The 27,408-nt window shown below is 45.2% G+C and overlaps 2 protein-coding genes across 4 annotated transcripts in view; both read left to right on the forward strand.

The window, feature by feature from the left end:
* Positions 1 to 2,046: 2,046 nt before the first annotated feature.
* On the forward strand, positions 2,047 to 11,766 carry EXOSC2 (exosome component 2). 3 transcript variants are annotated; one of them, XR_008580033.1, is made up of 10 exons: positions 2,047 to 2,244; positions 2,334 to 2,435; positions 2,549 to 2,594; positions 2,848 to 2,937; positions 3,274 to 3,339; positions 3,500 to 3,568; positions 4,430 to 4,606; positions 4,789 to 4,917; positions 5,795 to 8,166; positions 8,873 to 11,766. XR_008580033.1 is itself a non-coding variant. In XM_054848965.1 (9 exons), the coding sequence occupies exons 1-9, from the start codon at positions 2,117 to 2,119 to the stop codon at positions 5,873 to 5,875; spliced, it is 888 nt and encodes a 295-aa protein (XP_054704940.1). In that variant the 5' UTR covers positions 2,047 to 2,116; the 3' UTR covers positions 5,876 to 11,766. The 3 variants fall into 3 exon arrangements, 1 of the variants encoding a protein (XP_054704940.1); XR_008580032.1 differs by having other exon boundaries at positions 5,795 to 7,738; positions 8,037 to 11,766; XM_054848965.1 differs by having other exon boundaries at positions 5,795 to 11,766.
* An 852-nt stretch (positions 11,767 to 12,618) lies between these two features.
* Positions 12,619 to 27,408, forward strand: part of ABL1 (ABL proto-oncogene 1, non-receptor tyrosine kinase) — an 84,149-nt gene continuing 69,359 nt past the window's right edge. Inside the window, exon 1 of the mRNA XM_054848621.1 lies at positions 12,619 to 13,973. Within this exon, the coding sequence (XP_054704596.1) occupies positions 13,838 to 13,973 (136 nt within the window). The 5' untranslated portion in view covers positions 12,619 to 13,837. The remainder of the gene's footprint in view (positions 13,974 to 27,408) is intronic.

A 27,408-nucleotide genomic window follows, 5' to 3' on the forward strand; every position in this document is an offset into this window, starting at 1 on the left:
GATGAGTCACACCTGGATTTACAGATAATTTGATGAAAAAAAAAAAATAGCTCTTATCCTTCCTCCTCTGCTCCAGCGAGTGCCCAGCAGACACGCACCCTGTTGAAAGCCTGGCCGGCACAGCGGCCACCCCATTCGTGCCCGTTTACCCCAGGGGCAGCTTTGGCCCTGGTGGCCCTTTCCAAGGGGCACACTTCCCTCCTCGGGAGCCCTGATTTAGCACGCAGTCGCGTTTTCTCCCCCAAATTCCCTTGCCTGCCTTCCTCCAGCCTGAGCTGTGTGTTGGGGTTTGCCCGACACCTCCGAGCAATGCCACGGGCAGAGGGGACAGGCCATGTGCCACGGGTTCACCCCCAGCATGACGTGCCAGCTAGAAATGCCCATCCACAGGCAGGTTTTGTGGGGAAACCTGTGCTTTGCCAGGCTGTGCCTGCTCTGGCCCCAGGAGCATCGCTCCCCATCGCTCCCCATCGCTCCCCATCGCTCCCCATCGCTCCCCATCGCTCCCCATCGCTCCCCATCGCTCCCCATCGCTCCCCATCGCTCCCCGCAGCCGTGAAGGAACATTTCGGCTGTTATTTCTATCGCCCTCTGGGGACAGAGAAAACCAGTCCCTGGGCCAGCTCTGTCCCCAAGGACAACTCTAAGCGCCCTCTGGAGTCCTGCCACACATGAGAGGAGGGCTGTGTATCATAAAGCTTAAAAGAAGGTATTCTAATATTAATTATAAGTCTAAGGTGTATAAAGTTCTCACAAACTGTGTTTTACTTCCAGAAGAAAAAAAAAAACTGTCACTTTAACTTTGTAAATATTTATGTAAACATTATTTACAAAACTTTGATATTATATATTATTTGATTGTATATGTACACAGTGTAAATACATTTGTACCTCTCTCTTGTATTCTAAATAAAAATTACTTGGAACATTTATCATTTAGAAGATGGATAGCATGGAGAGCTTTATTTTGCTGCGTGCTGGAGGAAGGATGTAGCAGTTGGGACGAGTGAATGTTAAGGCTAGGACAAGGTGAATAAGGAGATGTAGCGTTGTCTGTTGGACCAAATAGTGCAGCTGGGAAGAGGAAACATCGGTTTTGGGAAAAAACAGGTCTGAAAGAGAAGGGGTGAGTGCAGGAGCGGGTGGTATGATTTGGTGTGGTACCTCCCTGTCTGCACGCGTACAGGCTCCATTTCAAGCAGCAGCTGTTGATGTCCTTTGATACCTTCCATGAAATAATGGTCATATTTCAGCTGTGCTGGGCTACAGGTGCAAGTCTTGTTGGAAAGAATAACATTTGATTTCGGTCCCGAGGAAGCACAGCATTCGCTGAAGGTCATTGCTGGCCTTTTTCCTTGGTCTTTTCTCAGCAGCTATGAGCGCCTGTTGTTTGAATTAAATTAATAAAGCTTCCACACAACCACGTTATTTATTGTTGGAACAGCTTTGGCAGGGGCGAGTTCCTCGTCCCTGGGAGGTGTTTGCCGTCCTGGCACGTGCCTTGCTGCAGCCATCAGGGCTGGACCCCGATGCGGGGGACAGGCTGGGCGGCCTGCGGCCCCTGTCCTGCCCTTCCGCCTCCCCGCGCTGCGCTGGGGGGCTGTGGGTGCAGCTGCAGGCGCCTGCCTTTCTCCTGGGAGGAGGGTTAGGGGATGACTTCAGAACATGGAGGGAACAACGCGTGTGCGTGTGCACAGAAGTGCGTGGGCACCCCCAGAAATTGGAGGTGCTGCTTCCCACCAGGGCGAACGCACCCTTCGCCTGCAGCGCTGCTGTTCTGCTGGGGTGGCCCCCCAAAGCGGGGTGTGGGGGCCCTGCGAGCCCCAGGGAGCTGGCTCGGCTGGGGCTGCCTCCCCCGCTCGGCCCCGCAGCGCCTTGCCCGCACTAAACATGGCCCCTCTCTCCCTTCGGATCCCAAAGCGGTGAAGCCCACGATTTCCCCTTTCCTGCCAGGAACCAAAATGGCCGCCCAGTAGACTCACCGCCTTCCCGTTGCCGCTGCCCTCACTCAAGATGGCGGCGCCCGCGCTTCAGGTGCGTTCCCGCCAGCAGCCAACATGGCGGGCGGAAGACGCGCCTGGACGCCGTCGCGGGCGCTGCGCCGCCCGTACTCAAGATGGCTGCGATCACCATGCGGCTGCCGGTGGCCCGCAAGGCGGTGGGAGCGAGCGCGTCGTCCCGGGGCGGCGAGAAGCACCTGGTGGCACCGGGGGACACGATCACCACGGACACGGGCTACATGAGGTGGGGGCAGCGGCGGAGGGCAGGCGGTGGCGGCGGCGGCGCGGGCCGGCAGGTCTCGGTCTCTCCTCAGGCGGCCGCTCTCCCCGCAGGGGCCACGGCACTTACGTGGACGAGGAGAAGCTCATCGCCTCGGTGGCCGGCGCCGTGGAGAGGGTGAACAAGCTGGTGTGCGTCAAAGCGCTGAAAACCAGGTGAGCGCGGCCGCCTCCTCCGTGCAGGGAGCGTGAGGCCCTCTGTGGCGCGGGCCGGGCCCTTCCCCGGGAGGCTGAGGCGTGTGACCGGCTGTTCTCTGTCCCGCTCCCAGGTACAACGGTGAAGTCGGCGATATCGTGGTCGGGAGGATCACGGAGGTAAAGCTCGGGTTTCCTGATGCGCCGTGGAAAAGGAGGGCGGCCCGCCGGCCCGGCTGGCGTGGCTCGGTCCCGAAGAGCACGTCAGTGTCCCTCGGTGTCCCTGCACGGAGGCACAGTGAGCGCGGGGCTTCAACACGGCGAGGCTGGGACTAGTCCGCAGAGCCGTCACCTCCTGGACCTCCCGCTCCGCTAAAAAGCTTATGTTTGCTTTTTGAGCACATATCAACTGATGATTTATTTTCTTCTCCAGGTTCAGCAGAAGCGATGGAAAGTGGAAACCAATTCCAGGCTAGATTCAGTCTTGTTGCTGTCATCTATGAATTTACCTGGTGGGGAACTGGTGAGTGTAGTTCACGCAGAGCGGTGCCAGAGCCCTGTCTTTTGCTTCCACAGCAGAAGCTGAGGCACTGGGAAGCTCTGGAGCCCTTCCCATGGCCAGCACTAGGGTAGTGGTGGGTTTTGTGGGTGGGCCTATAGCACTCTGATGTTTTTAACTCTCAGTGTTATTTGGACATAAACATATCAGTGATCTAAAGATTTGCTGATCCACCTAATTTCCTTTTGGTGACCAGATTGCATTTTGCACGCCATCCTAAGGTCCCCCCACAATGTAGGTATGAGCTGATGTTTTCTTATGCTGAGCTACACGTAACTTTTCTTGCATTGTGCGTTTCAGAGAAGGAGATCAGCAGAAGATGAGCTTGCGATGAGGGACTACCTGCAGGAAGGCGACCTCATCAGTGTATCCTTCCAGTGCTTGCACTCTGAAGAGCCACGGGGCACAGGGACAACAGCCGGACCTCGGCTAGCCTGGCTGGTCATGAGAGCTCTGCCGGGGGCAGCCAGCGGCTGTTGGCTCTGGGCAGCGTTAGGGACCTTGTTTCCTTAAGTGGCGCTGACAGGCAGAAGTCCAGTCTGTGTTTTCTGATGGGGCTGTATCACTGCACACCCGGAGTCTGAAATACGGGAAGGTAAGTTGTTCAGAAACACTTGGTCTTGGTCTAATTCTGCTCCAGTTGAATTGTATTAGGTCTTTTCGAGGGATTTTAAACAAAAAAATAGCTCTAGAGTAGAGCAGGATGTTGTTCTAACCCATTCCTGCAGGTTAGGAAGAATCTTAACTCCTATGCGGGAGCACCGAGCAGAGTTTCTGCAAAGCAGAGGGAGTGCTCTTGAGTTGCCCTTTGAGCTGCTGCTCTCCCTGTCCACAATTACAGCCTGTGAGTCCTGTTTCCCCCACTAGCTGCTTGCAAATTAAACCCTGGGGAGAAAAATCTTCTGACTCAAATTTCATCACTCCTCTTCTGTAGGCTGTTGCCCCTCTGACTTTTTTCTCTCTCCAGGGCTCTATTTTAGGCTTTACGCAGTTGGCATTTATCTCTGGTTTTGTGCATTGAAATAAGCCAAGGGGCCATTGGAGCATAGGCTGCAGTTTGGGATTACCAGACCAAGGGTATTAGCACTTAAAAGATGAAAGCGAAGTGTGCTTATTGCACGAAGGGTGAAGGATAGCGATTGGATTAAGAGAGAAAGTGTTCTGCTAAATTGGGCTTCTCATTTTTCTGCAGGGATGGTTGCTGTGTAGTTACGATCAAGATATGATTAACATTTGTGCTAAGCACTTAGACTATTCTTTGTCTTCAAAGGACTGCACAGGCATTAGCTAATCCTCCCAGCATTCCCAGAGGCAGGCAGGTTTTATATTCACTGTTTCACAGGAAAAGGTGTTAAAATTGACTGGTTCCTAGAGCAGGAGTGGAGTGCATGTCAGTGACTTGATGTTATTTATGGTGGCTTGTGTCTCATGTTGAGTCTCGTGGTCTCCTCTTCAGCTTGGCCAGGGTGTGCTTGTTCAGGTCTCGCCCTCCCTTGTGAAACGCCAGAAGACTCACTTCCACGACTTGCCGTGTGGTGCATCCGTGATCCTCGGCAACAACGGTTTCATCTGGATCTACCCAACTCCAGAGCAGAAAGATGAAGAGGCAGGGGGCTTCACCACCAACCTGGAGGTGAGGGTTCAGGGAAGATGAACCTTCTCCTACCAACGGTTTTGTTAGTCCGACATGGTCAGAGGCACGTGAATAACCTCAGACTTTAAAGATTTCCTATTAGGTTCATGGCAAAGCTTTTTTACAGTAGGCTTGCATTATTTCCCTGTGTATTCATTTCTTTTTCCTCTGTCCTTCCTCAGCCGGTTCCCTTGTCTGAGCGGGAGGTGATCTCACGGCTCAGAAACTGCATTGTGGCTCTGGTTACTCAGAAGTTGATGCTCTTTGACACCAGCATCCTGTATTGCTATGAAGCATCCCTTCCTCATCAGGTACATAAACCAGTGCTGTTTACTTTATTCCACACTGTGGGGAGGGAATGGAAAGGCCGCTTCAGTTGCTGTTGAAGCCAGTAAGTTAGGTGGCAGGGCTTCCTTTCAGCTTTCCAAAGCATCCTGTAGCAAGTGACAATAGGAACTTCTCCCCTTTGGCATTACATAAATTGCCTTGCATGTTTTCAGGGATAGTTTGATGGGTTCTGCCTCTGGCAAAGTCCAACTATTCCTATAGAGAAATAGTTATGTTTTTTTGATAGAGGTGTATCTCTTGCTGGGATTACGGACCCTCTGTGATCCCTGTGAAAACAGTATTGAATTTGGGATTGTGTGAGGGTACAGTGCACTTTGAGAACAAATGAAAAAGCAAGTGTTGTGTATTGTACAGAGACTGGTCTTCTGTTTGTATCCACACTGCTGGAAGGTTCCCTCAGTTTGACCTCTTGCTGTACAGCTTTTCTATGTGATTTCAGCCAGCACAATTGCCGGCAATTCTCTTCTCATAAACGGATAAGATCTGAATTGTCTTCTGCTTTCATTCATACTGGCAGCCTACTCGGCTAGATGCAATGTTCTTTTGAACTATACTTCTGTTTAAGTCATCTCTCCCCTTCCTAAAAACTGGTGTGTATCCTTCAGGAGAGATTAGGAGTTGTCAGTAGCATCTCCTTTGATTTCTTATGGTCTCTGTAAGAATTGCTAACTGGCAAAGTTGACTTTGCCTTGGACCCTCTGCCATGATAGTTTTGTTTGACCACAACGCTCTAAACTCACTTGTTGCTCATTGCTGTGTGTCAGGGACCCTTGTCCCCACAGAGTGTGCAATAGTAGTAGTTGCTTTTTGGTGTCAATGGTACTTTTCTTTCCACTACAGATCAAGGACATTCTCAAACCGGAGGTGATGGAGGAGATTGTTCTGGAAACCCGACAGAGGTTGCTGGATCTGGAGGGATAGGACATGCGGCCAGATGCAGTCATTTGAAGTCCCAGCACGGCAGCTTTTGATTCTCAGTATTTTATTTTCCAGTGTTCTAGTCCCTAACAATCATTCCACACTTCAGAAACCACCAAAATTCCTCATTTTAACTCCTAGGATACCTCCTGAGCCCTTTTAGTAGTAAAGTACAATAGCCTTTAGTGCAGCAGCCTATCTGACCTTCACGAAGATGCAGGTGCAACTGGGACATATATCATAGCACTTGTTGCTGTGTCTAGTGCCCCTGGACTTTGTGCAGAATGATAGGAAGGGATATATTTTTGTGATGTTTCTCTCTTCCCCAAAGGCTTTCTAAATTGTTTTGATTTTCTTTTACTGTGATATAGATCTGCCAGTCTGTTTTCTGACTGAGAGCTCTTGGTTTTTCTCTTTAAGACTGCAGATCACAGGTACAAGTCTTTAGTGGACAGGAGTATCCACACCCTTGCTAACCGTATTTTGTGTCTGGCTGTTCATGGCTTCTGTGTGTCAAGGGTATGAGATTGGATGTGGCACGATGTGGCTGTCCATGTGAGCCAGGAGCCATGGGTGAGCAGTGCCGTCTCAGTCTCTGTGCATCCTGCCGGTCCCTTTTTTACGTCTGATGTGGTGAGCTCCTCTGAGGAGGCTCCAGTGTTGTTTTCTATTAAAGATTTTACATTTCAATAAATTTTTTTGAAACGGATCAGTCATTCAGGAGTGTGTGCATTAGCTTGTCTTTCTCCAGAATGAATTGGGTCTAGCTTGAGAGGTATGGTTGGCTCAAGTTTCCTTGTGCCAGCACACTCAGAATGGTCGCAATGTCCCGTTATCTCCTCTTCAGCTGTTGCTTCTCATCCCATTCAAGCAGGACTTGACCTGCCTCTTCACCGTATCTTCTGTGCAGAGTTCCTCTGTAAGTAGATTGCCTGGCATTGTTCACCGTGGCGCTCTCAACATTGCTTCCCTGCAGCATCCCACGGAGAGGTGAGTCGTGCAGTGGCTGTGTCTGGGGGATGGCAGGGAGCCCAGTATGACACTGGTGAAGATCCTCAGGCCAGTGGTTAGAGATGGGCATGCAGAGCCAAACGTTGGCAGTCTTCTGTACGGAATGGATGTCATGCTTTCCTTAGAGCATCCTCTCAGATCTTTGGTGCTATATTAGAGCTATTTGTATTATATATGTATTGTGTATATATATTGCATTTGTATTGTATTAGAGCTGCTTGCACCACAGTGCAGTAGTTCTTAAAAAGGATGAAAAAGCAAAATATCTGACCTAATTGTCCCTGAATCTAATTCTAATGTTACAAATTCTCGTGCTTGCCCCAGGCAAAAGGAAAAAATCTTTGCTCAATCTTTTCCCGGGAACTAGAAACACCCTTTGTCGCTTCTCACCTAGTTCAGTCTGCTCTGCCTGCAGTCCAGAGTAAGCACTAGGTGGCAGCTTCGGATCGTGTGTGTGGTATTTGCCTTCCCCAGCAGCTCTGCCTCATTGCCCTGCCAAATAGCAAAGGCTGGATGTCTGCCACCAGCGCTGCTGCCTAAATACTAGAGCGTTACGGAGCTCAGGGGCTAAGGACAAGCAAGGACATGGGTAATCCATTCTGCTGCTGCACAACTCAGACTTCTGCTCGTGCTGCCTCTGTAAAATAGTACTTAACTTCTTGGGGATATCGGTGGAATGTTCCACACAAGACCTGGGAATTGTTATTTTTGAGTTTTATGAGGTTTCTCAATCACATCCTCAAGATGACTTCGGAAATTTGAAAACTAAAGCTTGATGGTGACACTTTCAGGTCTGCGCATGAGGCTGGTAGCGACTTTATCCACATTTGCATGGACAGGAACAGTGCAAAAAGGGTAAATGCTTTAGCAGCCTTTGCATCTTTTAATTATAAAAGTACCTCTTATACCTCTTTTTTCCCTATCCAATTGCTGTAGTTTAGCAGCTCTTTATCTTATTACCATCTGGGGAGATTCAGGGATTTCTGCTGTGAGCCTTCTAGGTATAAGCAGATTGGGGATATACAAGTAATGAGATAAAGTATGTGATGTTCCCTTTTTTTAAAGTATTTTTGAAGGCTGATGGAGAGGTCTGTAGTTAATCCAGTAGATCTCTCTGCATCTCTGCCACTTAAATTTAACAACTCTGTGTCAGTTAAAGGGCAAAGGAGTGAAGAGACTGTACTTCACTACCACCTAGAGAGACTTGATATCTGGAAATTCTGCTGAACTGGTACATGAATGCAAAATGCTTCTCAAGCAGCTGCTCTGCAGGCATCTAACAGGTCAGAACGGGGTTGGGGGCATTATGAGGCTCTTGAAAGTGCTGTTGGGGATGTGGTGGAAACGTGCTGAGGCAGTGTGGTTAATTTAGAGTTGGATCATGCTCGTGGGTACCGAGCATGAGCTGTCAGACCTGCAAGGTGAGACAGTGCCAGGTTCTTACAACACAGATCTCGGGGAAAGGGTGCTGGTGTCCCTGCAGCAGGCTGTGTGGCAGGCTGTGTGGGCTGCACAGCTGTGGTGTTACATTTTACATTTTTTTTTCTTATTCCTCTCTTTTTTTTGTTGTTCTTTTTTTACCTCTACATATCAGTCTTTAAAACTGTGGCCTATTTCCAGGCTTCTTATGCTAGCCCTCTCCCCATTGTGAACCTTTTTTGGTTATTTATACTCATTTATTGAGTATACAACCTGAAAAACAATCAGCTCAAGATCTGGACTGCTTCAGCTCTGAGGTTTCTGTTTTCTCCTGCTCACTGCAGCATTCTTGATATTTTGGCCTTGGGGATGTATGAAATGGGGGAGAGTATGTGACTTATCCAGTTCCCATGCTCTTGAATACCTGGCACTTTTGTTTTTAAGCCTGATACCAAGAGCACCAGCTGGTAAGGTTTGGTTACGGATCTTTTCCAATGTGTGGGGCAACTGAAGGTCCCAGTATTTTCCTCCCTGGCCACGAGGGGTCATTGCCGTTCTTTGCAAATTCAGCACAGTGCCAAGCCCGGACGTAAATTCTGTAAGAAGGCTTCAGCGCGGGATTTGCTGACAGCTCCTGCAAACCCATCAAGCACAGCTTTGCAAGCCATCAGGTAACAAGAGACCAGAGTGACAAACTTGCTGGGGGAGGGAGATGCTTCCTGAGCAGTTTCAGTGATTCCTAAGAAAGGTACCAGGCCAGTGGCCGTTTACTGTTGATTTGGCTGAATCCCTGTGACTTTTCACTCTCTTGACAAATGTTGAGGGCCACCAGTGCTCATCCATCTTGAAAGCAACTGGATGTGCTGCTGGGGCTCATGATTCCCATATGGAGAGGCTTCAAGTATCACTGTTCAGTCAGGACCCACAATGTGGCAAATGACTTTTTCGCCATGCCCAGCAGAGATGAGTGAGGAGTCAGATGGGGTCTGGGGGAGGCTCTGGCATCTCAGGTAGGTGAGGGAGCCAGAGGCCCCTTTTTCTGTGGGCAGGTCTGCACAGGAGTATGGGCAGGCTATATAAAAAAATGCCTTTCAAATGGGAAGTGCTGGAGATGTAAAGGAGGACTCCAGCAAAAGTAGTGTCGTCTTTAATTCTTGAAATAGTCTGTGGGATTTTGCTAGGCAACTTCTAAGCGGGAAGGGTGAAAAGGAAAAACTGTGGCTTCTCTGGTTTAAGAACAAAACCATAGTCGACAGCAGGGTGGGAAAAACCTAGTAAGTGTTCCTTTTTATGAGGAACTAAAATGCCCATGCAGCCATTAAAACAGCTTAGACCAATCTGATTTTCTTTGGTCACCAGTGTCTGACAGTGTGGAGCCTGTTTGTAAACCAGCTGTAGCACCTGCCTGTGCTGCTCACTCCAGGGTTAATACATGGCAGACACGTGCTTGAAAGTGGAGCTAGTAAATAGTTTCCTTGCTGGTGAGTGCTGCCTGCAGAAATGAGAACACAAAATCACTCATCTGTAGAAAAAAAATTTCTGTTTCTTGGTGGCAGTGTTTGATTCATTTACTAACATGAAGAATGGCAACCCCTCCCTTTACTCCCAGTAATAACCACTGTGATATTAAATTTGTGCTAATGGGTTATTAATCCAATTACTGCTGCTTATTATGTTACTTCTGTATCATCTGCGTGTAGTTTTGCTGTTCAGTTGAGGTGAATGGTATAAATACAAAGCTTTGAGCAGACCCTAGAAGATAGTGAAACCCCACCGAGATTATAGGCAGTCTTGAAACAGTTGTCTCAGGTTCCTGAGGACTGCTAATTAATATGCTAAGGTTTATTATTTGGTAAAGAGGTTGAAGCTTTAAGATACTGTAATGGAGGAAACATCACTGCAGCTGTTGGGTGTAACAACCCACAGTTAACTGAAGGTAAACAGAAAAAGTATTGAAGTTTCTTTTATGAAATATGTGGGATGTACACAGGCCACACATAAGGCTCAATTGAAAGAAACAGTCTAGATTTTTTATTTTATTCTGCCTTCACACAATCTTTCTGTCTCCTCTAATAATTTTTGAACCCACTGGGCAACTTCAAGTTTGTTAACGTGAGACAATTATGTTCACAAAAACTGGCAGCAGGGTAGGGGACAGAAAATACAAGGAAGGAAAAGAGGGCATATATCTTGCTCTGGTATCTGGGAGTGACCAGCTGGCCCATCTGCCTGTGGATAGCCCCAGATTAACTGCAGCACTGCTCTGGGAAATGCTTTTGGAGCAACTGCTGAGTGGAAGGAGGTTGGGGACAAGCAAAGAACCCGCCCCGCTTTGCTGCTTATGATTGCAAAGCATCAGAAGGAACACCTGACTATTGACCTAAATGATAAATTCACCTAGTCTGTTAAATAAAAAATAAGTATGTTCATCTGTGTAGATCTCGGGTGAGGCAGGGAGACGCGTGTATACAGCCTGTATTGTCCAGAACACAAGTCCTGCTTATTTGCAATTACCTTTGTGTATTTTGGTCAAGGTGGTCTGAGTATCATGGACCTGTGGTGGTAGTCTGGTAGGAAGGATTATCCAGGATGCTCCAATCAGACCCAGAAGGGAATAACATTTCCAGTAAAGGATGGTTGGTATTGGGTTTTGTAACAAATTTCTCTCAAGCTGCTTGCCCTGTGTTGACAGACAGCTTTGTTTCCTCAGTTTCTTTCAATCCATGGGGGCTGAGCAGGGGGTTAGATCATAGCAGTGAGAAGCTGAGCTCCATTACCGAGATAAACTGGAGAAATTCTGCTGAGTTGGAGAGATGTGACCCTGGATTTGTCTCAGCATGATGTACCAGAATTTCTCTCTCCCGCGTGTAGCACAAACAGCCTCAGTATCTGCAATTTGAGTCACTAATAGAGAAATGCAATAGAAATGGTTGGGAATCAGTCTCCTGGCTAAGAATTAGTGATGTAGGAGCAAACTGGCACAGCAGAGGTGGAAGATCCCATCAGGCCATATGAAGTGCTACATTTCAGATGCTATTGTTGGAAGATGAAAAATACATGTCTGCCAGGGACCTTGAATATGGCGTAGGAGACACGGAGTATGTTTGGATTTGTCACAAGGGAGGAGCCGGTATAAACAAGCCGCTCTGTGTCCAGATGGTTACCCTGAGCAGGAGGCTACTGCACAAAATTGCATTTCTGTGTTCTCCCGCTGTCGAGTGGGAGCAGCCACAGACCTTTGACCAAAACACTCTGACCTCAAGCTGCTACCTCAACCCTCTGCTATTCCCAAGGTGAACTGGAGAACATATGAGAAACTAAATATCTTCAGCATCACCGTCTGTGCTCTTTAGCTCAGGGAACATCGTGCTGTACATCTAAGGGTACCACAGTGAAGGCTGAAGAATTTGGGGGTTTAATCTTTGTACCGCATGGTACACAGAAGTAGATCAATAAAATGCTTGTTTTATTGTCACGTTTGTTGGCCTCTATGGCTGTTTGGTATCAAGTTCTGCATATGCTCTGACAGCTTCAGTGAGGAAGTGAAGTCCATTGTGCAAGCAGGGTGACTGATCCCTGGATGTGGAAAAGCTGACGGTTGTGCTTGCAGCTGACCCAGTATGGATCTCTTCTTCCCTTTCTCTGCAAGAAATCCAGGGTCCAGAGCTGGCTAGGGCCCTTGAGACCCATACACAGGGGAGGTCTCTAGCTGCCCTGCGGGCCAGTGAGCTCTGTCAGATCTAGGGGAAAACAACTTGGGTGGCCCTTGTAAAGGGGTAAGGGATTTGACATGAGCTTTCTGGGTCCTGATGTTACACCAGCAAATCTACCTCTTCCACCTGTTATTTCCGCTGTCTTCCCCTTCATCCCACTCCCCTCATGGCTTCCCCTCAATTTCCCTCATCTTCCCTTCAGACCCCTTCATGGCACCCCCATTTCCCTCATGGCTTCACCCTGGAGACGCCTTTGTGTCCCCCAGCCCCCTGTTCCCTCATGCACACACACCCCCTTCCCCTCTCCTTCACCCCCCATTCTCCTCACGGTCCCCCCAACCCGTGCTCGGTCCCTCATTCCCCTCAGAAGTTCTCCCCCATCTCCTCAGGGACTTCCCCCTCGGAACACCCTCACGGACCCCATCGCCTCGGCTCCCCACCCCACCCCATTTCCCCCGGGGCGCCCCTTCCCCGCCCAGCAGATTCCCGTCATGGCGGCGGGTGCGGCGCCCGGCCGGGAGCGGGCAGCGGCCAGCCCGGACGGGAGGCGGGGGCGGTGGAGGAGGAGGGGCCGGAAGGGGATGTGACCGCCCGCCCCGCCGGCCGGGGACGGGGCTGTGCCGCGCCGGGGGTTCCGGGATCTCCCTCGCCGCCTGCAGCCGCCCCCCGCCAGTCTAGCTCCGCACCGCGGGTGCCCCCGGCGGCAGCCCCTGGGGTACCCACCACCCGCCCTGCGGCACTTCGTCTCCCTCCTACTGCCAGGCCTGGCGGGCCCCCCCCGGGGCGTGCGGCCGTCCGGCCTCGCCGCCCCCCGCCCGGCCCCCTCCGCGCGTCCCGCCGCGGCCGGGCCGACCTCGACCCTGCTCCCGCTGCCCGCCCGGGCCTTGCCCGCCGCCGGCCTCCCCCGCGGGGATGCAGCCGGCCCGGTCACCCCCGCTTGACCTCTTCTGGCTGCTGTGCAGGAACCGGCCTCCTGGAGCGCGTCCCCGGCCTCGTACCCCGGCACCCGGCTCCGTCTGAGGCGGGCAGCAGGCCGGGAGGGTGACCACCTGCGCCGGCCCGGCGGCCCCAGCATTGCTTCGACGCCACCATGGCCCCCCAGGCCCCGCTGGCCCGCTTCGCCTCCACCGGTGTGCGGGAGAGGTAGTGGCCGTGCAGGTGACCCGAGGCTTGTGATGGAAGAAGGCGAAGCGTTGTGAGGCTGGACCGCAGCAGCCCCCCGTCCCGTTCCCTTGCCCCAAGGAGCGTGTGGAGCCTGCCAGGCCGAGGGCTGCCTCTGCTTCGCCTTGCGAGCTGACATGGTTTCAGCGTACTTGATCCTGCTAGACTTCATCGTTACTTGAAGCCAAATACGTGGCTCTTTGGCCTTTGCTAACTCAATGCTATGCAAAAGAAAAGGAGAAAAAAAAAAAAGAAACCTTGACACTGGTTGCGGTGGGAATGGCTGTTTCCTGCCCTGGGTGAGCCTACATGTGGTTTCTTGCTTGTGAGATGAACTAATTCTCCTTTACCTGGTGGAAGAAGCACTACATATGGCAACCTGAAACTTTGGTAATGCTTGGTCGTTGCTAAGCAGTTGGAACTTTTACTCATTTTTTTTTTGCATAAAGTCACCTAAGGAGCCTTGTTGCCATCTTCAAAGGCATTGGAGGAATCTGCGCTTAATTCTTCACCTGAAGCGACTTTATCACGCCGCGAGTGCAACCAACGCACCCACCTAAAGTACGTTCTCCTTCAAAGCTCCTTCCCAACCTGGAAGATCAGGGATCACAGAATTCTTCAAAATCTTCTTGTCCTGGGAAAGGCTGCCCATAGTTGCTTTATGGGGCAGCAGCCTGGAAAAGTTCTTGGGGACCAAAGGAGGCCAAGTCTGCCTGCCCTGCACTTTATCAAAGGAGCAGGGAAGAAGGAGTCATCAAGGCATGGGGGCCCACACTGTAACGTCTTCGTTGAACATGGTAAGAGGTTTCTATTGGTATTTCTTTTGGTTTAATTTTGGTTTGCTGAGCTAGATGCAATAGGGATTTATCCAAGAGCACGGTGCAGATGCAGAGGTATTGTACTTTATGGAAGTCTTTTGTTTTCTCTCCCTTGCTTCTTAATGCAAATCTTCTGTGATTGTTTATTAAGAAAATAACTTGGACTGGATTGCTTGAAACCTGGGGAGAGGTTATTGTACAGCTAAATGCAAAGTACAAGGAAGTAACTTTTTAACTTTGTACAAGTTTCTGATTTCTGCCTTAGGTATGTTCTTGTTTACAGTCTGGGAAAGCGTTTCATCCTTTTCGACTTGTGTGTACCGTAGGTATAGATCAACCACAGCTGATGGTGATGCTATGGTCAGCAACAGGCATTCTTTAATTATCTTTACAAAAGGGACTCCCCTACTTGGGGAGGGGTGGAAAGACTTCTTTGGGAAAGTTTGTGGATAGTGCTGTTGTGAAAATTGGTTGGAATAAAACAGTTTCTTGTTAATTTGCTTAGTGCATTTACAGCACTTTTGGTTCATGGTTTCTTGTAGCCGGTTAAGACTTCATCTCGTGCTGCGATGTATTTAAGTGCTAGAGGCTAAAAGTGGCCAAGTAAGGGGTACAGCAGCCCTGTCACTTGCTGGTCTTCTGCAAATTAAGAGGGGACTGAGAATCTCAGGACAGAAGCCAGATGAAAAGCTCAGTAGGACTCAGAAGTAGGTTTAGTGACTATCAAATGTTGCTTTTTTTTCTTTAAAAAAAAAATGACCAAAGAAATTGTAACCTGAAGGCATGTCTACAAAAGTAAGACACAGAAATGCATTGTTTTGCTGGAACCTTTTGGAATAATCCTTGATTTTGCACAATGCTTTTTTAATTCAAATATTCTTTGAGAAGGCATGCTACTGTCTGCTATCTTCGGCTGGAGAATGGGATTTTGACAAAGCTTCTTCAACAATTTTGTCCTCTCAGGGAAGTTTATCTGTGAACAAAACTGCATCTGTAATCTTTGTGTAACTAAAAATTGCAATATTTGTTGTGTCTGAGAACACAGTCTAGCTAGTGGAAAAGTTTTGATTCAGTTTTGTTTTAGCTGGGCTTTGCTTTCAAACTTTCTCTCATTCTGTGTTTCTAGAAGGGCCCAAGAAATCCTGTGCAGTGTTCAGCAAAGACACAGAGAGAGATCCCATGTAGGTACTACTGTGCTGAAATACTGTTTTGAGTTACATCAATGTTATTTCTTTTAGTTTCTCATATAATGTTTGTGCACCGAGGAAATTGAAGGTAATGAAGGGAAGGTTAGAGAATGTAAGGACTAACTTGGCGCTCTAATGATAAACCCACTGCTGGATTTTTCCAAGCCATACTTTCAATCCTGTGATAAACCTGCTCCTCCACCCCTTTTGGTTGCTGCTTTTACTACTTTGGACAGAGTTTCAAGGTCAGATGGGATACAGCGAGTGCGCTAACTGCAAGCGGTACAATATTGTAACTACCTTTGGTGTGTTGATGTAGCAAAAGAGCCAGAAACGTTCCTTTTTGATCATCTAACAGGAATAGGCAGATGGTAACTTCTTGCTGGTATGACCTGAGGTCGGAAGATCCTAGCACATTTGCAAAGAAAAATAGCATCTATAATGTCCATATACCATATGTCCACAAGAGACCTCAGTGTCTTGATTTAGAAAAGAATAAACTTGAAAGGGGACATCAAGGCCAGGACATCTGTTAAGAGAACTGCAAAAGATCAGCCTCGCTTATCCACATAAGGAAAGGTTTCTTCCTTTGAGTATATGAAATGGTTCTTCGAAGTACAGGCAGTAGAAGGCTGTACCACCGTTGTTTGTTGTTCTGCTCTGTTTTGAGTTTGGACTGCTCCTATCCTGAAAAATACTATCTTAAAATATCTGGAAAAATACAGGGAACAAAGTTCATTTTAGAAAGTTCTTAATTTCCCTCTCTTTTTAAATTGTCAGACTATATATTTCTAAGACAAATTATCATACTTTATAATTAATGGACAGAATAGTATTTGATGTTTTCAGTCCTATTCATATATGATGCCATAGGCTGTAGTTCATAAAACTAGATTGGTGTTTTTTCAGGGCTTAAATTTTTGCATCTTTGTCTTTCAGTACTTTCATTACACAGTTTCTTCTAAAAGCCAAACGCTGTATCTGGTTTCTCTGTCACGCTGTGGGAACTAGTTTATCCCAGGAAAATCATGTTTCTTGCTTTTCATAACTAAGAAATGCTTAAGGAGAAATTCCAGGGTGGGCTGCTTAAAGAAAACCCCTAGAGGTGGTTGAACTCTTAAAGGTAGTTGTTTGAAGTTCTTTCATATTAAAACCCAGGATAAAACAAAAAAATGCAGAGCTGGTAGTAGCATGGCTCTCCTGTTACAGTTGTGTTTTTGTAAAGCTGTTTCATGACCCTGTTTCAGTGGGACCACTACCTGCTAAGTTCAATGGAGGCTCATTCAGCAGACAGTGATTTTCAGAGCACTGACGATCTTAATAGCTTCAGCGGTATTGAATCTTAGCTGAAAGGGTTAGTGAATATTATCAGATACTAACAGTGTAAGGCAAAATAACTTTCAGGGAATAATTCCTTTTCTCAGTCATTGCACTCTCCGTAGCACTCAAAGAAATGCATCGAGAGGCTTCTGAAAAGCAAGGAGGCAACCGGCCAGAAATCAGCTCTGCTGGTGGTCAAATGTTCTGTGAGAATAATGCAGAAAGGCTCTAAATTTTGTCATGAGTTGACAATTGAGGAGTGCATTAAGGGGGGGAAAAATAATCTATGGGCAAGTTTTGGATTTCTTTCTTTGTCTTGCTGCTTTCTCCACTAAGGGTGTTTTACAAGCTGGAGTTCATGCTAGCGTAGTTACCTTAGGCAGCAGAATAGCCCTTGACGGGATTTTACACATTTCATCTTGATGCAGATTACTCCATCTCTTAGATTATTTGCAAGCTTGAAATTGAGAGAAAGTACGGAGGCAGTGTTTGCCTTCCACTGTGCTTTTCTCAGCTGAGAAATGAGTCTACAGTCACTGCTCTTTGGGAACATCCAACTGAGAGAGAAGCCATAGTCAGTAGACAGTTAATAGGAAAGACTTTGTAAATGCAGACTGAAGTTTGCACACTGGTGTATCTTGTACCTTTCCAGAACAGTAATGTCAGCAAAACTCACACTTCTGAAAAGAAGGAAACAAAGTGTTAGAGTGTATTTCCCCCAGGGCTCAACTCTGATCCTGGAGTTGGCAGTAGTCATCTGGAGTGATCGGCAACCACCACACCTTCTCTAACTGTCTTGGATAGGTGTTGCTGTGCTGAATGATGAGGAGATCCCCTGAAGCATCTTAGTAGAACAGTATCTCCAAGCAAAAGCAGTACCTGAAGGCTTAAAAAATGAATTCTATTCATTAGACCTGTGATGCTGAGGTGAAGGAAGAGATGCTAGGATAACTGTTTAGCGAGGTGGTGGATTTGGTCCACAGCTTTGAATTCCAATTACTGCACAACTGACTGTTGTAGTGCTGCTTGGTCAGCAGCAGGACAGTGTTCTGAGGGGTGAAATCCTGAGTGGTGTCTTTGCTTGTGCGAGCCCAAAAATGTTGGGTTTTATATGTACTCTTCGCTGCGTAGGTTGTCATAGTGACTGGGAGTGGGGATCATCTTTCCATGGACGTGTTGGTGGGAGCTTGAGTGCGATATTTTTTTTTTTGACAATGGGAAATTATGGTAAATAATAGCTTGAAATATAGGTCTTTCAAATGATGCTACAGCTTTGATGTACATCTTTGCTGTCATTGGTGCCAGTTGTGCTGTGGCAGTCAGAGAAATAATTGATTTGGGAGGAAGAAGAAACTTTCTGAAGAGGTTTTGAGTATGAGGCTTTCTTTATATGCTGCTGCTTGTTACATATAATGGATAACTGATAGATATCAACCTGGTCTTATAATACATTGCTTTGTGTTATCGTAGTTATATAAACTTTGAGACATTCTGCAAGGTAATATAAATATGGCCAACTGTAAAATTGGTAGAAAGAGAAGGAACTTTCATTTTTAATCCATATTATACCTTTACACTACCGGGGAGTGATAGTTGTTCAGCTTTATTTTAAGTATCTTTACAATATAGTTCGTAAAGCGCTTACACGAGAATGTTCTTTTTGTATTCTCTCATAGTGATAAAATGTGGTCTTTCTGATAGTTTCTCTTCCAGCAGATAAGTGATAGGGAAGCTGAAACGAGCTGTTTACCTTACTGTAAAGAGATGAACTCCAGGAACTGGATCCATTTTTCATATATCTTTAGTGCTGAATATAGCTGGAGTCAGCCTACTTACAGCCTCTTTCATACTGGATCTGAACTTTTCTTCTTACAAGGGTGCTGAAAGTTTTAGTGCTTTAATTAGGAAGTAGTTGTACAAAACAGATCCATAGCATAAGCTTGCCAAAGCTGTCAGTTGGAGATATGACCTATGAAATTAGCTATTAGAAGAAAAAAACAAAAAACCAAAACCACAAATAAAAGTATCTTTGCCTGTATTATTAATTAAACATTGATTTTTAAGTGTCTTTAGGTTTAATAATCTAATTTATGTTGTTAAATTTCATGTTTCAACTGTTTGAATTGTGAAAATGAGTAAATTACTTTGTAATTGGTTGCTCCCTCAGGACTTAGTGACTGACCAGCATATATGGGTATATACAACAATATATACTGTTACAATTATATTGGTGTTTATTAGTTTTATGAATTATTGATCATTTTCATGCTACATAGGAAAATACATAATTCCAAGAGGTATTATTTATTGTTTTGTTGTAAAATGTTACTAATAACTGTATGGCTTCAGGATATACTTTTGTCAGCAGGGTGTTCCAGAGCAGGTTGTGATCAAGCAATAATATATGACTTTGTACTCCTTATCCATTATCCTATAGATGAGCTCAATATATCTTTATATGCAATATACATTTATTAGATAGTCAATTGCCCATACATGGAAATGATTTAAATGAGATTCCTTCCATACTAGAATTCTGTTTCTTTAAAGCCATGTAGTTACAAACCCTACATTTATCTCTTTCCATTGTTCCTTAGGGCATTTTTATACTCTGTCTCTGCCTCACCAACTGTAAAACCTGAGACTTGAAAGAAACTGCTTTACTACTCCCCATTCCGCTTTAGAGCATTCACTTGAAATTGTATCATTAGCATCGGTCTAATAGGAGTCCATTATTTAGAGCCTGCCTTCAATATCTCAGGTCTGTGTTCTAAACTGACAAAACTTTCTTCATTGTTAGGTTGGAGATTTGGCAGCTCCCAAACTTTAATTTCCACCTCTATTAGGAGAGACTTATCCCCAACTTTTGAGATCATTGCTTATGTATCCAACTTCGATATTCTTCAGTATTGGTCTGGTTAATGCTGACATCTGCTCCACACCAAATGCAGATTTGTTTACTGCCTCTGACTATATCCCTTTTCATCATGCAAAGCTCTTGCTATATTTTTTTTTCCTGCTCCAATTATCAAATACCAGTAGATTTTGCTAAGAAGCTCCTCCACAAAACTTGGTCTAGGGTTGGAATTTGTTAGGAAAGAGACCTAAAACTTGCTAAACTGCTTTTCCACATGCTGAGGTGGAAGATGATGACGGGGAAAAGGCCAATCCTTTTCCTGGGCAAAAGCTGTTCTGTTTTGTGCACTGACTAATCTTTGATAACTTGCCACATTTAAGCAGTTCATCTCCTTCACGACAAATAGGTAGAGGTTGCTCATATGCCAGACTTTCATTCATAGATTGTGCTGGTTCTGCATTCTCATTTACAGATTTTAATAGGATGGCTATGTGAGCAGATCAGGACAGGGAGGCAAGAGAAAGCTGCAGGGTATTAGAATAGAAAGCTTGTAATGCTTGGAAGTGATCATCCCATTCAGTGCACTTCGACATTTACCAACAAACTCACAGTATTTTAAATTGAAGAGTTTAAATCTTAAGCTTGAAAGTGAGGAGCTGACAGAACCCCATTGCTGAGAGTTGGGAATGCTGAGTTTCATCTGTGGTGCTCTGTGCACTGGGATCTGTGGCACATGGCAAACCATGAGGGCGCAGAAAGGTGACAGTGGCCTTGGAAAGTCTTGTCCTGTTGGTTATCATTTTAGGGTGAGGGTGCTGTTGTGTTGTGTCTTGGAACAATAGGGTTGTGTTTCCAGCTGTGCTTATAGGAACAGACAAGAAATAAATGGGTGAGTATTGTCAGTCCTGGGCAGTTGTGCTGTGTTTACTCATGTGGATGTGACTGTAACCAGTGTCTTGGCAAGGTGTCAGATACGGAATGCTGTTAACTGACACCAGGCAGTCTGGACGCATGGCCGCAGGGGTTAGTCCAGCTCTTAACATCCACCTGATACCAGTGGTGTGCTCAGGAAAGGTACATAGTGTGCTGCCTTAAGCCTCGGTCCCTGCTTGGCGTATTTTAGCATCCCCAGATTTCCCAGAACATTACTGCAACTCCATCCATGTACTCAATCCACATTGTAAGGTTTAAAATGTGTATTGCCGTGGTACTGTGTGGGAGTGAATGTTCAGTATGTTATAGGTGTCGTCTCTTTCAGCTATATAAAATGCTCTGATCGATGCACATTCATGCAGACTGAAGGAAGCATTTAAAACACTACTGTCCTTCTGGAGTTATTGTTGCAGATGGACGTTGCTTTCCTTTTTTTTTTTTTTTTTTTTTGTTTTCCCCAAGGGGAGGGGGCTGCCTTCTATCTGGGGTGTCTGTTGATAGCCGTATAAAGAGCACTAGTGTCTTCACCCAGCAGTCTTTTGTCATTTCAGACCTACTGTGCCATTCTTGCGAGAAGTAGTAAGTGTCCTTATAAAAAGGTCTGTTGTGAATCCCAGAAGTCCATTACTGTAGGAACATGCAGAGCAGTTTCAGTAGAAATGAGAGGGACTCTTGTTGCTTTGCTTTTGTTGACTGTCTTGTCAGCCAACTCTTATCTTGCTCTGTGCTGATTGAAGATCAATCTAAACAACCTGTAGATGTTATTAATCTGCTTACCAGAGTATCCATTTTATCGGTTTAAAGAGGAATCTTGAACAAAAAGAGGAATCTAGATGATTTTAGTAAGTAAAGCCACCTAAGACTATGTCTTTCCTAGGTTCTCAACTTTGTTCTTTCTTTAAACTTGCATGTTTAATGCCAGTTCTGCGCTTAGATATTAAGCATAACTTTTTGCAAAAGGGCTGGAAGTTGCACTGCCCTGATGGCAAAATTTGATACAAATCTGCTAAAATTGTGATTTATGCTCTGGGAGGAGTCCCTTTCCCCATGTCTTCTTGTAATGATGGGGCAAGTGTGTGTCCTGAATACCAGCTAGCTTTAGTTTTCGCCTAATGTACTTTCTGAAGTTAGGCCTGAAGTTAGATTTGGGGGGTTTTTTTGTTCTTTCCCAGCGTTTCTCCCTTGCTGTTACCAGTTAGGTTGTGAAAAGCATGAGCTTGTTTTTCTGCAGAGTGATTGCTGCTAATTTACACGGATGCAAGCGAGATCATCATTCTTTCATGAGTGAGGAGACTGCCTGATTTATGTTGTGTCATCTCTGTGCTCTGTTTTTACCTAATGAATAGAATTTCACAACAGATTATTAATCATTAAGACTTTGGTTTCATCGTGTGTATTAAAGAATCAATATTGCTAGACGTTGCCTGCCTTGAGAAGCTTCTTATCCATTAGCGCCGCTTTTCTAAGGCATTTTGGTGCATTTATCTTTTAGACTGACTTCAGTTCCTACTTTACTCCTACCTTATCAACTGAGTACTCCTTGTATGCCTTTCCAGGGCCTGAGTTGTGTCCAGTCTGCCTTTCTGTAGATTCATCCTTTGAAGTTCTGTCTGATCGGTAACAAATCCTGTTTGGTCCAGTCTCTCCTTAAAGCTTATAAAATAGTAATATGCTGAACTTTCTTTTGCTGTGGTTTGCACTCCACATTTGCATTGAAGAGGGAATGGTGGCCTCAGAAGCTGGGTATAATGTGTGATGAAGACAATATTGAATTATGTTTTCTCCTGCCTGTTAAATGCCTGGGTTTTGGGATGGCAAAGCTTGCTGAAGTACAGGATTCCACTCTTCGCTGACCTGTTGTTTGTTCCCTGTCCAATGTCCATTGCCGTTGGAAGTACAGGGTGACCTGGACGTGTTCCCTGTGTTTCCTGTCACGCTGGTGCAGTGTAGGAGGAAATTTCGCTTGCTCTGTGTATCCAGAATGTACCAGCACACACACATCAAATCCATCAGGTGGTTGCAGTGAATCCAATGATCTGATCAGCTGCCAATCCCCACCTGGTGTAACTGATGGTTTTTCATGGCCTTTTTTTGTGTGTGTCTATGTTCCTGGAATAAATAATGTTGTTTTTCCAGAGTCTGAGTGTGTGAATGGTAGTGGGATGACATGGAAACTTTCAATAGGAAATTGTTTGAGCTTTCAGGAAATGTTTGCTATTTCATTTGGGTACAAGTTGCCCAATTTCAAAGGCCACTTCTTAGGTGCTGTCTTGGTTAAAGTAACTGGTGAAAGGCTATTCCTGAGTTCTCAGTTTCTAGCATGACCACAGCGGGTTATCAACAGGACTGTTCTGCAGTAAACTCAACTGGTTTCACTTGGATTTTTGTGATCAATACCTTTATAATAAACCTTGAGAAAATTAAACTGTCATTTGATGCACTGGCCACCAGGTGTCTTCTTTGAATCTTTTTTAATAACTTGCTCTGGTTAAAACAAACCCCCTGCAGTTAAGAAGCTTCTTGGAAATGAGCAAAAGCTAATGGCAAGAGCCAGGGTCAGAAGTGACAACTGTGAATTTCAGAAATAGTGGCTGTCAAGTCTTTTTAGTTACTTTTAGAGCCTATAATCTTTCTGAACTTGCTGGCTGATGAAAAAGGGGTTGGTAGGTAATGTTTGCTTTTGCTGTTAATGGGAAAATCTTGCTCCCTCACCTCCTCAACCTCCATTTCAGCCCATTCTTTGTTTTTTAAAACAACAGAAACAGTTTTCAGTGCTGTATTCCTTTTCACTTATGGCTGTCTTCTGCATTTGATCTCATTCCCCTACCTGTTTTGTTATGCGCACTGACTTTTTAAAATTATACACATTTTTTTTTTTTTAAATTACATTGTGTGGTCCTCTCAGTATAGAAATTGATTCTGTAAATCCTCTTGTAGCATTGTGTCCAGCATTTCTAAACATGTGAGCTTTTCCTGGCAAGGATGCTCAGGGAATAACTGAAAACAATATTCAGCTTCTTACAGCTATTTACACAGTTGGTGTTGTCTGAATGTCAGAATTGCTATCACAAAGCTAATTGTGGAGTTAAACTTTTATGAAATCATAACAATACTAACAAAAGCGAAGCTGTAATCTAGTAATACTCTATTTTAGTCAAATCTCTTTTGGGTGGGAGAATTTTATAATCATGAAGATTTAGTGCACCTAGCAAAATAGTTTAAGCTATAAATATGCTTGAATGGGTTTTTATTATTTTGATTAGCTCTAAGTTCTCTTCATATCTTCTGTAAATCTGACAACACATAATGTTCATTTAAAAGGTACATTCTAGTTTAGTCAGAATTACTGGAAGAGCTGTTAGAGCTATTGTTGTCTGGCTACACCTAATGTTTGCAAATAACTTAGGAAAAATCAAATGAAGAATTTTGAATTAATGCCAAGCCTTTATTTCTTCTTAAATATATTTAACTTGATGGATAAGAAGATGCATTTAAAATTCTCTGCAATCAAACCTCTACTACTTTTAAGACTATTGGTGGATTGCACCAAATGTATTTACTATATAGATTTTTTTTTTTTCCCCAAATGTGCAGCTATTTAATACAAAATAGATATCCTTTACTGGAAATTAACTAGAAGGAAGACAAAGCTATTCCTATCATTTGATACTGTTGATGTTCATATAGAAGCTGTGATTTCTTTGGGTTCTGCAGATTGTCTGTTATGTCTAAATAGGGCCTCCCACACAGAGGTTTGGATGTCAAGGTGCTATCATGTTTCAGGTATTAAGTAGCAATTATTGTTACAAGGTGATCACGTAAGACAGTGTAAGTGTTGCTCAACCCTTCACATTCCATGTCATTAGGAAAAAAGTCTGTTGGGGAAACTTCAGTCTAATTAGACCACACTACAAGAACTGCTGGTGCTTTTTACCTTGGTTTTGCTAGAGAGTGGGCATACAGTGAGGCTTCGTATGACGACAAGTACATCACCAGATGCATTGTGTGGTTTGTGTTGCTTGTGAAGTACAACTTGCAGACACATTCTAGGGGTTCATTCTGGAACTGCTGCAGCGATGGGTCTGGAGAGGGCCAAATCCTGAAGGCTGTTTCTGTTTAGCAGAATGCACAGTGCTAATAACACCTCTTAAATAGGTAGGTAATATTCTGAGCCAAGCAAAAGGATTAATTAGAATAATAAAGATTGGATTTTTGGAGGCAAATACTAGCTTTAAATGCTAATATAATCATTTCGGTTACTTCAGTTACTGCAGTTTTGCCTCTGCAAAGCAAAGGTACTGCATGACGTTTCATTGAAGACCTGCCACAATGTTAAGGAGACCTCTCCTGAGAGTAATTGCGAACTTCACTGAGCAGTAGCGTGGCTTTGTAATCATAGGTAAAACCACAGGATTTGAAGAACGTTAAATGAAAATAATGATCAGTGCTGCATTTAGTATCAGGTAAGGATTCAAAGAACCATGAAATGTTACCATGAAATATTTGCATTCCACTCATTGGAATAAGTAGCATAAATCCAGTGAGGTGTTTTTGTTCTAATTTGGTAACTTAGGTTACTTTTCCCCAGAAAAGCGAATGTTACAGTGCATTGGCCGTGTTTGCATCATTTAGTCCTGCAAAACTACAGGGGTGTTAAAAAACATCAAGGTGAAAGACACAAACACTAACAGAGCAGATGCTTTCCAGCTCAGACATCTCCCTCATCTACAACGTTTCCAAGTTAGGAAGTGGTGGGCTTCAGCTGGACTTCAGAACCTGATGATCTGGAGCCCCTGGTATGAGATGCATTTCATGGCCACCAGATAGTCTTGAATCACCCAGTGTTGAGGGTGCCTCGTCACCCTGGTCTCAGTGAGTCACGGCAGCGATGGCGGAATGCTGTCTGCTGTTTGATAAAGGATGGATGTTGTGGCTGAAATGGGGAGATTGCTGGTAAACCGCAATGGTATCTGAAGTGCTTGGTTGGGCTCAAATATTTTTGCTGTTCTACCTTTAAATTAGTTTAAATAGCTCCGTGGATGTCACCGTTTTTAAATTCCAGAATTAGAAGGACGGCAGCTCTTCTGTGATTATGAGGCTTTCATCTGATGAAGTTGTATTTCAGAAAGTTGATGTGCTGCTTGTGAAATGCTCCCCTAAGGCAAATCAAGGCCTTTGGGGAGGGGGACTGAGGACTGGAGTGAATCAGACAGGCATTTTATGTTTCAATTATTAATAGAGTACTTTTTATGATTCTCAAATTGGAATTGCTAGCAGCTGAATTTTAAAAATGTACTACTTCTAAAAATTTTAGAAGTAAAACTAACCCTGTGCAAGTAAAGGTGCTCTTTCCTGCCTTGGAGACCTCTTTACTACAGTCTTACACAATCACACTTGGATTTGAGTTCTCTTTATCCTTGCTTCGGTGTGTGCTATGGTCATATCCATAGCCAGCTGGCGTGGAGGTACCCATTTGTGCAGCGTGCATAAGGGATGAATCCATGAGAGCTTTGCAGCCTCCTTGGGAGAGGAAGGTCTTACTTAAGGAAAGATGCATTAAAAGGTAATAGTAGGGTGCATTCCTAACTTGTAAAGAAATTCTGATTTATTTGAAATGGATACAAATATGCAGTATAACTAAAAATTATCATCACAATGATGCTGAATACAAAGCTGAACAAATGGATTTCTTTAGACTACAACAAATTGGAAGGGAGTAGGTTGGGCACTTTCCCTTGCTCCTCTCTCCCCATCAAAAAAATGTTTTTTTAAAAAAAAAAATTAAAAAAAAAAATCTCTGAGTGTAATACTTTAGGCAAAGTCCTAAAAAAAGGGGAGGGGTGAAGGAGGTCCATGGGTGAGCTTTTGCTAGGAAGTTCTGTCAGCACACCTAAACCCTGACAGTATTGCTGTGGGCCTAGCTGTTTTGCAAAGTTGTGTGAATGCAGGTCCTGCCCAAATGAAGCCCCACCAGAACCAGGGACTTGGGTGCTGGCAACTGCCCGTATTCATCTCCTCGCACCATGCAGCACCTCCAACCACAAATCGCCCATCCTGACTCTTGATTTCAAAGGCTAACGCATCAGTCGGAGCATCCTGGGATTGCTGCTGTGGAGAGGGAATTGCTTTAGCCCAGGATCATACCTGGAGTGTTTTATGAAAGGTTTGGCTGGAGGAGCTGGCCTCGCTGGGGGTCGGCCTCGGGGTGTTTTATGAGACGCAGAAGTAAAAGCAGATAAGGCAGATGGGGGGGAGGAGGATGACGGAAATGTGCACGGCTTCTTCGGGGCTCTTCTGCCGCTTCCTGCTGCGGGGGCGGTTATGAGCCAGCCTGGATGACAGAGCTCCTGTTATTTTGAAACGTAGCGTACCACAGATAAACCGCGACAAGGATCTTCGTTCCTACTTTCCCTTATGCCACCTACACTTTTCCTCCCACATCTGGCTCTTGCACACAGTAGAAATGAAAACTCTTGCTATCAAAACCAAACCAAATAAAACTGAAAAAAAAAAAGCCCATTGCATGCAACTTTTTCTTTCTGCTTGGCATCAGCTAGTGTTACGTTTGAAAGAATAATTGAGAATTTTTTTCCAGTCATTTCCCCTCAGTGCGAGGATTGTCCTTGGATAAGCAAAATGTATATTTTCACGCTGGGTAATTGAGGTTTGTGGAGGTAGTGATTGCATGGATGTGCCAGTGCAGAGACAAATGAAATGCTGTATTCTTCTTTGTAGCAGGGAACAGCAGTGCACGTCATGGTAGTTAACAAGTACCTGCTTGGTTTGTTCATAAGTCAAAATACAGATCCTTTGTCTTTATGTTCTCTATCATCATAAAGCTGCAACATCTTGCTCTATAAGCCCATGTAAATAAGTAATAAGACTTCTTCATAGGAGTGGAAGTGGATTAAGAAAAGGGTGGAAGTGCCTGAAGGTACTCAGGGATGGGGTAATTTGTTTGCTGGTTCAAATTAGAAGCGCTGCTTTTTTACAGGTAATAGTGCTGATACACACAATGCTATGCACATTCAGTTTGATATTTCACTGGGGTTGAGGGAAGATTAAACTCTTCTTTTATAACATTCTCCAGTAGATGCCTATCCAACAGCCACCTGTC

The sequence above is a fragment of the Grus americana genome, chromosome 20 (assembly GCF_028858705.1).
Source record: "Grus americana isolate bGruAme1 chromosome 20, bGruAme1.mat, whole genome shotgun sequence".
Classification (NCBI taxonomy): Eukaryota; Metazoa; Chordata; class Aves; order Gruiformes; family Gruidae; genus Grus; species Grus americana.